This window comes from Aplidium turbinatum, chromosome 1 (genome assembly GCF_918807975.1).
Source record: "Aplidium turbinatum chromosome 1, kaAplTurb1.1, whole genome shotgun sequence".
Taxonomy (NCBI): domain Eukaryota; kingdom Metazoa; phylum Chordata; class Ascidiacea; order Aplousobranchia; family Polyclinidae; genus Aplidium; species Aplidium turbinatum.
The window spans coordinates 1,611,061-1,623,750 of NC_137472.1; the positions used below are offsets into that span (position 1 = coordinate 1,611,061).

At 41.8% G+C, this 12,690-nt stretch overlaps 1 protein-coding gene across 1 annotated transcript in view; it reads right to left on the bottom strand.

The window, feature by feature from the left end:
* LOC145780007 (sushi, von Willebrand factor type A, EGF and pentraxin domain-containing protein 1-like) overlaps positions 1 to 12,690 on the bottom strand; it is a 72,518-nt gene that overhangs the window by 22,313 nt on the left and 37,515 nt on the right. The window contains exon 8 of the mRNA XM_082591707.1: positions 1,516 to 1,697. Coding sequence (XP_082447833.1) covers positions 1,516 to 1,697 — 182 coding nt within the window. The remainder of the gene's footprint in view (positions 1 to 1,515; positions 1,698 to 12,690) is intronic.

Consider the following 12,690-nt stretch of genomic DNA (forward strand, 5'->3'; position numbering starts at 1 on the left):
ATATTCATATACGTAAAACAAGCGCATGAGGTTGACTTCCGTATAATAATTTTGAGTATAAATAGTTCTCAGAATTCTGTTAAATCAAATTATAAAAGTGCAGTTCTGAGATGTTTTTTTACTGATGAGCTTCTCCAAGATAAATTTCATCGCTTAACACTAGAAGCCCTGAAATATTTCCCTACCTTTAAGGACGATTGCGGTCATTTTTGACCAGTTGTATGAAACGCGTTTTTTACCGTTTTTTCTTTATTTTAGTTCAAACATTGATATGAAACAATCAGGCAATAATTTTTTCGTCTTTTTTAGACGGACAAATACAAAGAAAACAATATATTTAAAAAACAGTGTTAATTCATCATGTTGGTTACGAGAGTCCGAGTTTAATCATAAGCTTGAATCAAGCAGAAGAAGTGTTTTCTGGCTGTTGTGGGCCATATAAGCCATTTGAAAGCTTTCACCTTCTTAAAAACCACACATAAATTTTGAATCTTTATAAAGTTTATGAAAAATAAATGACAAAATGACCAAAGTTCAAATTTTAATTAAAATAATAGATAATATTTACTTCCATGTACACTATAAGGATCACAATCAATTATGTCATCACTGAAAATTCAAATACAGAAGGACTTCATCACATCTGGAGAGTGTATTTAAAAAAGAACAACCAAGAAAATACCTTTAAAGTTCCCATGTAATTGCTATGTTTACCAGCGTCATCACATTGTCAAATTGGTTTGTCAGCAATAACTTCATGAAAAATCTCACCAGATGACCACAATTTTTCAAATTTTATAAAGTGTACTGTAATGACATTTCCGACATATTGCGCCATTGATGATAATTTTAGTAGGCCAAATCAAATCACATAAAAAGTAAAAAACATTTCTTAAAGGAATATTCTTTTATTGAAAAGTAGAAACCACTGCTCTTTTGTGAATATTAAATAAAAAATTCACATTTCCTGTGTTGATGTCTCAGTTGATATTTAATAAGAGGAATATGCAATAGACTTTTTTAATATTTAAAATTCATAGCTCCAAGTGGAGAAAACAGTAATGAAATTTTCTTTTCATAAAAAAGCGAAAAAAATAAAATAAACACAATGTTGATGATGGAAACTCCCGTTTGTCACCAGCATGGCCTAACTACCGATAAGTTGAGAAGGGGCTCATGTTGCAACCTATTTATGAAGAGTCCTGATAAGAAGTTTGTGAAGCGAATGACAACAACCAGAGTCCGCAACTCACGGGCCACATGGGGCGGTAACAGGATAAACCCTCGGCCTCGGTGTCCGATCCCGATTTTGAGCAAATGCACTTCCCAGTGCAGGCAGCTTTACATGTCGCAAGGGAGTGACACTGTTGCAGTTAAACTTGGAAGGCCTTACCAAAGTCAAATGAAACATCTTGGAACAATAACACAAGAGCAAGATGAATTGAAGACAAGAATGTCTAAATTTTTGACTCACAAAGCGTACAATATTTGCACATGGGTTGTAATAAACCTCACCGCAGTCGCTAGCGTTGCTTCTCGTCATTGTGATGTCATCGATTTCAACAGCGGTCGGCACGTTGCCTTGCCTTGCTATAAATTGAATCTGTAGTCCTTGATTTGACGCCGGGAAGAGGTGGTCAGTGTTGAGCCACACTCTTTTCGGATCTTCAGGGTTATAAAACATCCATATAATTTGTCTACAAAATAAACACAAAATAATTTACAGTAGACATATTTTTTTGATTCCATTGAAGCATGGATTTATAGAAGAATGTCACAATCAATATGCGTAGTCTCGCGGCAGGTTAGATTTTTGTTCTATTTAGGTGAATTTTAGTGTGTAATTCTGTTGTAGCATTTCATCAAATACTGACCAATGGTAACCTTTAGTTACTAAATCTTTTATTCTGAATTCTGCTTCTAGAAAGTTTTGAGTACGTGAGATTCTGAAAACTTTTTTGACAAGTTGACCAGAAGAATGAATTCTTGTGATGTAATATTACCCTAGTCTATGGAAGATTCTGGTCCAAGCAAACCTGTTATACTTCACAATGTAGATATTAACGACGTTTCTACATTGTAAAGAAAGCAACGGTCATGCTGCTAAAAACGAAACTCAATCTACTGTATTACAAAACCTGTTATAAATAGCCGCGTGATTTGATTGCAATTCTTATTAGAGTGGTATTGAGAGTTGTATATTATGGCGATTAGAAATTGTAATGAAAAGTATATTGAAGACGATTGTAGTATTTTAGCCGATAATGCATATAGTCCAGCAGACGTATGACTGAACCTGGAACTTTTATGCAAAGTTTTTATTGATTTTGGTAGCCTAGGGTCTACTCTTTCAGAATCTGCCGGGTGCATTCCGTGCATCCTTGAGCGCGTTTGAGGGAAATTCAAGATGGCGTCCAAGATGGCTGCCGTTTCAGATAACTCCTTACAACTCAGTTAGTATTTGACCTAGGATGATAATTTTGGTGTCTAACCATATGTTTTGAGGAGCAAGGACTACAATCATGGAAACTATTTATTTGACTGGTTGGGGATTGCATCATGTAGAAACGCAATAATGGCGCCAATATGGCTGCCATATTACAAATTTTAAATAAAAACAAACAAATTCACTTGTATTTGGTCTTATAGAATGATAATCTTGGTGTCTATCCATATGTTTCGTTGACAAGGAATCCATTTAAGGAATTAAAACAGTTGCATATGATATACATCACACTAAAATCAAAAATGGCTGCTGATATATTTGCCGAATACTTACAGAAAATCATTATTTCTGCGACTTTGCTTGTGAAATACCATCTAACATACAACATCACTCACAAATGTCATCATTAGTTATCACAAATGTTACCATTAGTAATGTACAAGCCTCTCTCACAGTCACAGGACAGTCAGTTGTGGTTATCATCTCGTCATTAAGTCACCTAGTCCATAAATCTGTGACGTTGTCCAATTGAATTAAAATGCTAAGTAAGAGTCTGGCTGCAACCTGCAGCATAACACGCACATATTATTGTACATTTCAAACCATCCCTTGTGCAGCTGCAAGAAAGCGTTCTGCAGGGGTTGTCACTCTTGCATCCACATCTGATCGTGCGCATGACAGTTTCTGGGGCGAGTTCAACATTTGCGGGAAGGAGGACGGGTTGTAGCGTTTTAGGTTTCGAGTCTTTCACCCATCCGTACATTTCTGCATCAAGTTCAGGCGGATTGCTGTCTTTCAGTGAACGTCACACAATGGCTTGGTGATGGGCCCTTCTTACATTCTCTTTAAAGGCCTCACTTGTAGGAGGAAGGGAACAAAGTTTTGGTGGTAACGCGGAGGCCCGATCCGTTTTGGATGCCCATATCCTCCAGCGTGTTTCGGACATTGATTTACTCGTAGTATATTGACCGTAACAGGCTGACATGAATGTGGTTGCCTGCGCAATCACTGATTCTATGGAAGAATCAATGACCCCTAAAAGTGAAAGTCAGTGACCATCTTTCAGAACCTTCAATGTAGTACCTTTGCCAACCCCATAGCAGCATGCTAACGTATCACACCCAGTAAGAGCATGGGCTGGCAGGAGTTCATTCACAAAAGACACATGCTTCTCTACGGATTTTCCAATGTCAATGACTGTTCGTTCCTAATTGGTGATTCCATGGTGATACGATTTTTCATGCTTCCAACGTGATAATAATGAAGCAAGAGAATGAAAACGTCAGTGTCATCAGATATCACAGTTATATCACTCTCTTCATTATTTCGAGCAGACAACATCACCTGTTGGACAATGATATTGTCCGCTTCCTCATGACTAGTTGAAAGGTCCGCCCTCCTGACCACTACACCACCATGGCTGATCTCAAATGGGCCAACGTCCTCATTAATCACTATCACCTTGTGACTTTGGGTGTATTCATGGAATGACTCGTCTTCAATCAGAAGTTTGACAATCAGGTTTATCAACTGCTTCTTGTTTTCGGTCACCGTCAATAAAGTCTTTTGAGGTGGAAAGTTGGTGTTCAATTGCAGCTGGTGGATTCGGCTAACTCCAGTGGCCCTAGCACTTCTGGTGACACTCTTAGTACTGTAATCGTAGTACCGATCGAACACCAGGTGAACGTCCCCAACTGTTAGTTTCTTGGCAATGGCGTGTTTCAAGTTGTTTGCGTAGTCTGTAGTGGTGCCCTCTGCAGGCCAAGGAATCACCCAGAGTAGGGCTGAACCATCAATCACAGCTACTGAAGTGTCACTTGCTGTTGTCCGAGCAGATACCTCAACCTGAAGCTGTCGCTTTAAGGAAGATTTTGATATTGCAGTTCTCATTTGTCCTGTGGGGTCAAACATAGACGTTGGTACTGGGGCCACATCGTAGGATAGGACATCTTTTATGTCAACATCACGCCCACTAGCCTGTTGGCCTATAACCCTGGAATAGATGACTTTCATGTCGTACACTTTACTACCTCCCACATTCACATGTTTCTTTGTAGCCACCATGGTAGTCACGGTCTTGTGAATTGTTTCATGTAAGCCATCGGGTAAATTCTCTCCAAATTCGCACATCTGTTTGAATCCTTTCTGCTCAGCCTCCTGCACATTCACTGCCGGGGTTCCATGTTGACCAGTTGCAATGTTCACTAGATGCTCTGGATGTTTCTCGGGATCAAGTGGATCCATACATTTTTGAAGCTTCGTCCTTATGGCTTCTCGGTCCTTGGTGTCATTCTCCATCTGTGCCTTCTTTTCTTCTTTATGTCCACTTCCCTGGTCTCCAGAATCTCCAATCATTTCGCCCAGAGCAGCCTCCACAGTACTACATGTATGAAAACTCAATGCCCGATCTTGAGCGCATTCGGCTTCAAGGTTATTGCTATGATGCCATTTGGGGCATGGCCATATCTCATGAAATTAGTTTCTATAAACATATCACTCCACAGGCCATTCCATAGTCCGCGCTGGTGCCTCATCACATGCTCCTCTTTCATGAACCGGACTAGTACCTCTTCTGGGAGGGTTTCCATTGCCTTTAGGAGTCAGTGCTCTTCAACAGGGTTCCGCGGAACCCTAGGGTTCCGCGGAACATGCAGTGGGGTTCCGTGAGTTTTAAGGGTTCCGCAAGGGTTCCTCGTTTTATTTAGGGAAATTGATTTCTTGCTTCAGCATTTTGATGCGTCATTCCGATTTTTTACATCACTGCACCGCATTCACACTTCAAGTAGGCCAGTTTGTTAAACGAGGAGTTGACTGCAGTCACCAACCGAATAAAGCATTGCTATAATTGTTGCGTCACTGGTTGTTCATTGTTATTCTATTAACAATAACGTTATTGTTGCATCACAGTCATAGGATGTAACCGGTGTACAGATCACAGAAGTACAAGCAGACTGAGTAGAGACTTGAGCTGCTGTTGATCCTTTGTGAGAATAAAGTAAAAACAGTTTTTAACCAAATTTGTATTGTTTAGTCAAGCCAGATGAAATAAAATAGCATATTTTCTTATATGAAGCCAAAGAATAGCAACAGCGAAGGTGTGGGCGGAAATGAGCCTTGTAGTTCAATTGTAACAGAGACACCTCCGCCAAAGCGGACCAAATGTAATTCAATTGTCAAGGTTAGAAAATGGGACGACGCATATTTGAGATACGGGTTCTTTTTGCCGGATGACCAACTTTTGAATGTAGCTCCTCAGCCCGAATGTTTGATTTGCTGTAACAGACTTTCTAATTCAGCCATGGTCCCGACTAAATTACAAAGACACTTACAAACAAATCATTCTGCGTACGCGACAAGGACTATCTCATTTTTTAAACATATGAAAAGAAGCGTGCACAAGCAAAAAGAGTCATTCTTAGGAGCAGTGAAAACCAATCTAGATATCTTGTTGACTTCATATCGACTGTCACATCATATTCTTAAAACAAAGAAACCATTTACTTTAGCCGAGGAAGTTATTAAACCAGCGTTGCAAATAGTAGCAGAGGAACTCCTTGACAAGGAAACTGAACGCAAGTTACAAAGCATACCTCTGTCTGATACCACTGTAAGCAGAAGGGGATTTCATATGGCTGAAGAGTTGTTGGAACAACTTTTATATAAAATCAAAAATGTTCCATGTTATGGGCTGCAACTGGATGAATCAATTGATATTGGGAGTAGAGCACAACTGCTTGTGTATATAAGAATTCCTGATATTGATTCATACAGCATTGTTGACGAATATTTGTGTTGCCTAGACTTGGATGTGAGCACAACTGCTGAACAATTATTTAGTAAGTTCAACGAATTCTTGAATTAAAAAGAATTACCATGGGAAAAGTGTTGTTCTCTAACTACAGACGGGGCAGCTGTGATGACTAGACGCTTTTCAGGAGTTGGTGTTCGTGTCAAGGCAGTTGCTACTATCCTACTAACTGTGTATTAAAACATTGTATTATTCATCGTGAAGCTCTGGCTGTAAAACCGCTTAGTTCTGACAAGCAGAGAAAAACAGAACTAGAAATGGTTTTGGATATAATTGTGAAAACAGTGAATTACATAAAATGTGTTGTTGGATATGCTAGAGATGAGAGAGATGAGAAGAATTATTGGATATGCTAGAGATGAGAGAGACCATAGACCAACTGGCAAGGGCAAATGGAGTAAGATGGTATAGACATGTGATAAGGAGGGAGGAAGGAAGTTTTCTTAGAAAGGCACTAGATCTAAAGGTGGATGGGAAGAGGAAACGCGGTCGTCCAAGAAGAACGTGGAAAAAACAAGTGAAGGGTGAATTTAAAAAAGTCAGACTGAAAAAGGAAGATGCAAGGGACAGGGTGAAATGGAGAAAAGGGATTAAAACAATTGCTGCGCGGAAACAATCGGCCACCCCCACTAGTGGGGAACAAACCGACGATGGATTATGATGATGATGATGTGGTGGTAAAGGCAAATCTGCAAGAGTTTTTCAAAAAGTATGTGAAGAAATGGAGTCAGATAATGTCACTCTTTTGCTGCATACGGAGGTGCGTTGGCTATCTCGTGGCAAAGTTTTGGCTCGGGTGTTTAAATTAAGAAAGGAAATATCAGTTTTTCTTGCAAAAAAAAATCATGAATATGCTACCAATTTTCTTGATCATGAATGGGTTTGCAAACTGGCATATCTGGCTTCAATATTCGATATGTTGTCCACACTCAACACCAGCCTTCAAGGGAAAAGATCAAATATATTTTCCCAAGTTAGCCAAATTGATGGCTTTAAAAGAAAAATTGACTGCTGGGCCAATAAAGTTTCAAAAAATGATTATTCTCCTTTTCGGTTTTTGAATAAATTTCTAAGTGAGGACTCCGAAGTTGAAGATACAGCTGAAATAAAGGAATTAGTGTTGGAGCATTTGAAGCTATTGAGGAAAAATTTCAACCGCTACTTTCCTGAAGAAAAATCTGAGATTTTCCGTTTGCGAAAGTGGGTGGTTAATCCTTTCGTTTTCCCTTGCCAACAACATGAAGAACTCCTGGATATCTGCAATGATATTCATTTGGAGGAAATCTTTGAAAAAAACGGAAAGGAATATTTTTGGATTTTTCTGTACAAAGAAGGGACAGAAATTTCAAAGGAAGCATTGAAACTATTGTGTCAATTTCCAAACACCTATTTGTGTGAAACAGCATTTTGTGCTTTAACAACAATTAAGAACAAAAACAGAAGTTGCTTGAAAGGTGTCGATATGTGTATGAGAATTGCATTAAACAACGTTGAACCACGATTTAAGAAGATTATAAAAGATAAGCAACAACAACAGAGTCATTAAGTGTCTGACTTTATAACTTTTGTAATAACTGTCTATGTTTTGAAATGTCTAATTATTTTTTGAAGTGTAACAGTGTAATAACAAAATATTTAATTTTCTGACCAAGCAATTCGTAATTTGTAAATTTTTTTTAGTGGGGTTCCGTGACAAACGCGAAAGTACATGAGGGGTTCCGTGTTGACAAAAGGTTGAAGAGCATTGACTTTAGGTAGCACATCCCATACCTTGCATAATGCACATGGTCAGAGGCAAAGAAATAAGGAAGAATTTACAAGCCTGCTGAGACGCAAGTTCGCGCTTATCAGTCAGAAAGAAAAGTGATTACGTAGCATAGTGGGAGTTCGAGATTAACCCTTTGAAGGTTGGGGGGGGGCTGTCAATTTAACTTTTTTTGTATCAACAGTTGTATCTCTAAAACCACTGAGCCTGCGAATACGAGATTTCTTGACTTTTCCTAACTTTTATTCACCTCTATTGAGCTGACTTTTTGAGTGAATAAAAGATATAAATTGAGAGATATAAGGCATTTCTCAGCACATCCTCTGAAATATTTCATATTCTATTGTTCAAAATTTTCCCGCTAGCTGGATGAAAGTAATTAATTTGGCTCCCCTAACTGTTTCACAGTGTGAAGGGGATTGGCTGTATGTAAAATTATGTAAAAAAAAAATTCAATCTCAACATTGCAATGCATGTTCTTCATTACTCTGTCAAAAAATAATGTGTAAACTCACGCTACAATTACAGTCATAAGTCACCTCAACATTTCAACGTATATGAGCAGTTCTAGAATTCACATAGTTTTAATTTTCGGATATGCTCAGCGGGAATAATTTTACAAAGTGAATCCCAAATTTTGAAACCGTGCCTTAACCCTTAAACGCCTATGTGGGTCTCTAGTGACCCGAGCTCTCTTTACTTCCCCCATATCTCTTGGGGCATCTAGCTATATTCTGTGGGACTTCCAGTATTCTCAAAGCATTTATTCTTCTCCCATTTTACATTTATAAATTTAAAAATATTCCACTGGTAAAATAGTTACTGCTGTTTTAGAAGAAAAAACTTATTGGGCCTCTAGAGACCCATGTTAGGTAATAGTGCAACTTTTTTTTTGAATAACAGTTTATTTTGCCAGCAGTAACTTTTTAAAGTACCACAAACATTACATTTAATTCGTATAATAAATAAACCATAAAGCATTTTCCCATCTTCTCGGTTTTATTGGCGCGCAGGGCTTCTTTCTGGGCTATGCAGAAAGAGCCTGTCTCCCTAGCCCGCTCCGCCATTCTAAATTTGCGGACGGACCATATAGTGTTTCGATCCACACTCTCCCTCCACAGGTACCTCGACTCCCCAGCCTGGCCCTCGCGACCTAAGCTGGTGGACTTAACCCTCCGGGTGCATCGTCACCCCATAAATCACGCCGCTCCCCGCCGCCGCGGGGTGTGGCAGGCCGGTTTTTCTAAAGTCTTCGACCTGGCTATGTTTGTTTGTACTCTCTCACCGTGTCAATCTTTTGTACCGTGAGCTACTGATGCGAATAAAACAGTTCAACACTTTTTTTTTGTATAGATTTTTCTTTCAAGCAAGATGTGCTCCTCAGGGGCGTCCGTGACAAAACGGATTGCGGCTACAACTTTCCTGCTAAAGAAGACATCAAAGTACGTTGTATGGCCTATGCGGACGACATCTGTCTCGTTTCTTCCGATCGCGAGCAGATGATTTCTCTCCTATCTACTACTGATCCTTTCTCTTCCTGGTCCGGGCTACGGTTTAACCCACGCAAGTGTGGCACCTTATCCTATAGGAAAGCGTCGGCGTCCCGTCTGCGGGTCGACCAGGAAACTTTCTCCCTAGCCAGGGAAGAAATCCGAGTCATCCCCAAAGGCGAAACGTACAAATATCTTGGCGCTCGAACCGGTTACGCCTCCGATGCGTCCTTTACCCAACCTTTCATCTCCACACTGGAAAAACACATTTCCTCTTTAATGAAATCTTTCCTCACTCCAAGCCAGACTTCTGGCACTTACTTCTATTGTTCTTCCGTCCGCGTCATACCATCTGCGAGTGCAGCGCTTCAGACACTATGAGCTTCTGAAGCTCGATCGACTGGTATTGCATTGTTTGAAGGTGGCGTGGCGTCTCCCCAGGTGGGCGTGCAGCGCTTTCTTTTACTGTAAGCCTGCATTGGGGGACTTTGGTGTGTTGAATCTGTGTCGCGAAAGCGACACGCTTTCGATAGCCCAGGCCTTCAAGATGCTGACGTCTCCTGACGACCGTGTCTCTGCCATCGCTTTCGGGCAGCTTAGGCGTTGTGCCAGTCTGAGGTTCGGCACTCCAGATCCTACCCCGTGCCAGCTAGCCAGTTACTTGAATAAGGACCCCCCCCCTGAAAGTGCCCGTTTTCGACCGTTCCCAACAGGCGAAAGCTTGTGGGGCCGCGTCCCGGCGGCTACCCGTCGTTTAAATGTACGTTGGTCCACACGCCCGGATGGCGGTCTCGAGTTGACCGCGGGGAGCTCCAAAATCACCCCTCCACTAAGAAAAAAAGTGGTGCCGACCCTCCACTAACACAATGACTTGTGGTGGAGGAGACAGTGAGAATCCAAACCTGACCAAGGCAAGACGGTCAGTGCCCACTGTCTGTCCGGATTTTCGAATTCTTGGACTCGGCGCTCGGAGCTCCTGGATCACACGAACTGTGCATTTGCCTACAAGGCCCGCCTGAACTTACTTCCTTTGAAATCCAAACCAAGCCATGGCCGCATTTATAAACTTGCCATATGTCGCGCGTGTGCGAAAGCAGAAGAGACTCTCCCTCATATATTGAACCACTGCCCTACCGTGATGCCTGTTGTCACGGAACGACACAATTCAGTATTGTGGAAGATCGTGAAGCATGTACCTGCCGAATGGCAACCCTTGCTTTCCATAGATAGTACGGTTCCTCAACACGTGGAAGCGGGCGGTGCTGATCTGCGCCCTGACATTGTCCTGCAACGCCCTGACGGTGTCACGGTTGTATGTGACGTCACTTGCCCATTCGACTACGGCGCGGATTCCCTTCGAAAGGCCGCCGACAGGAAACACGACAAGTACGGCGAGTTATGTGTAAACATAAAGGAAGACAGGAAGCGCCCTTGCAGGGACGTCCTGTCACTTCCGTTTGTCGTAGGCTCCCTCGGGAGCTATGCTCCGTTGAGCTCTCGGGCTCTGACGGCCTTGGGTGTTCCTGCTCGTGGGGTAGCAGAGGTGGCTAGAAAAGTGGCCTCCCTCTCAATCGAAGGTTCCCTCCGTGTCTGGAAAGCTTGGAACGCCGGGCTCACTCGTGGAGGGGCTACGTCATAGAAAAGACGATTCCAGCGATCAGAAGCTCAATTCCCCAACAACAGAAGCTCTGCAGTAATCATCCGAGCGCGCGAGAAAGCAAACCTCAAAACCTGCCAGCAATTGTATGACGTCATAGTATGTTAAATCCATTGTTTCATTATCAATTTATCCGTAAACAATTGTCGTTTCATCAGCAAGCTGCAGCTCAATGAAGAATACAATAATCATCAATAAAAAAATATATATAGTAATATATGAATTAAGCATATATTGCATATCGTGAATGGACTCATATCATCTATCAATTACGCAATATCATTAACAACACTGGATCTGTATTTTTATCTTTCAATATTTTAGATTATCACACACTAACTTCTGATATGCTGCTCTTGCCCGCTCGGATCAACCTCGCGTTGCTTTTAATATATCGATAAACATGATTTCCCGATCAACTCGATGCAACCTCCAAATTTTCATCCCACTATTCTATATTTTTCCTGGTAACGTAGCCTAGTCATATCTACGCTTCGATCGCTAGTCCCCCCAACCCAGCTGGGTGAACCTGCTCCAACGTCTGGCCAGTGCACATCCGTGCTCGTTGGTTCAACGTCAACACTTTTCCGGTACCGTAGGTAAAGCATAGCCTACAATATATTCCCACTTATCATCTTTTTTTTTACACCAATTAATTGAGCCTTTGCTCTAGATTTTTTATATAATTTTCGTCTCCCACGAGTATTTAAATTCTCCTTGTAGCTAAGCTTCTCTTCCTCGTGGGAGACACCAAAGTTTATCCGGTCTGCCTAAGGGCAGACCGGGTATAGGAGTCAAACGTATCTGTGTTGCGGTCACGTGATGGAGACGTGGGCGCTGCCCGGCTTTAAAACTTCTGCCGGTACCAGTCGCTCCACACGACGGGCCGCCCGGCCCGTCGTGAGCTGACCTGGTTGCGGAAAGCTAGGCCCGTCTCCCTGGCCCGTTCTGCCATTTTAAATTTTGCTGACGAGTCGCACAAAATTTTCGATCCACACTTTCCTTCCACAGGTACCTAGACTCCCCAGCTTGGCCCCCGCGACCTAAGTTGGTGGACTTCCCTTCCGGGTGCATCGCCACCCCATAATCACGCAGCTCCCCGCCTCCGCGGGGCGTGGCAGGCCGGTTCTTTAAAGTCTCTGACCTGGCTATGTTTATTGTGTTCTTCTCGCCGTGTTAATTATTTTGTACTCGTGCGTTGTTGATCAAAATAAAACAGTTCATCACCAGCAGAAGTCACAAATCAACTTGAAGCTTGGTCAGATTTAGAGGACAGCATTTCTGACGATGAAGACACCGTTGAAAGCGAGGATTCTGAAGATGGCTGTCCATCACCTGAAGGTCGTGATGATGTTACAAACGAGAATATGGATGACCCATCAACTGTCAACAGCCTAAATGCACAGACAAGTGTAGAAGATGAATTGACGGACGGTAGTGAGGGAGAGAGTGACAGTGAAGACTCTAGTGACAGTAGTGAGCTTACAGCCCGAAGCTCATTCAAAGGAAGAAATTGCCGTGTGT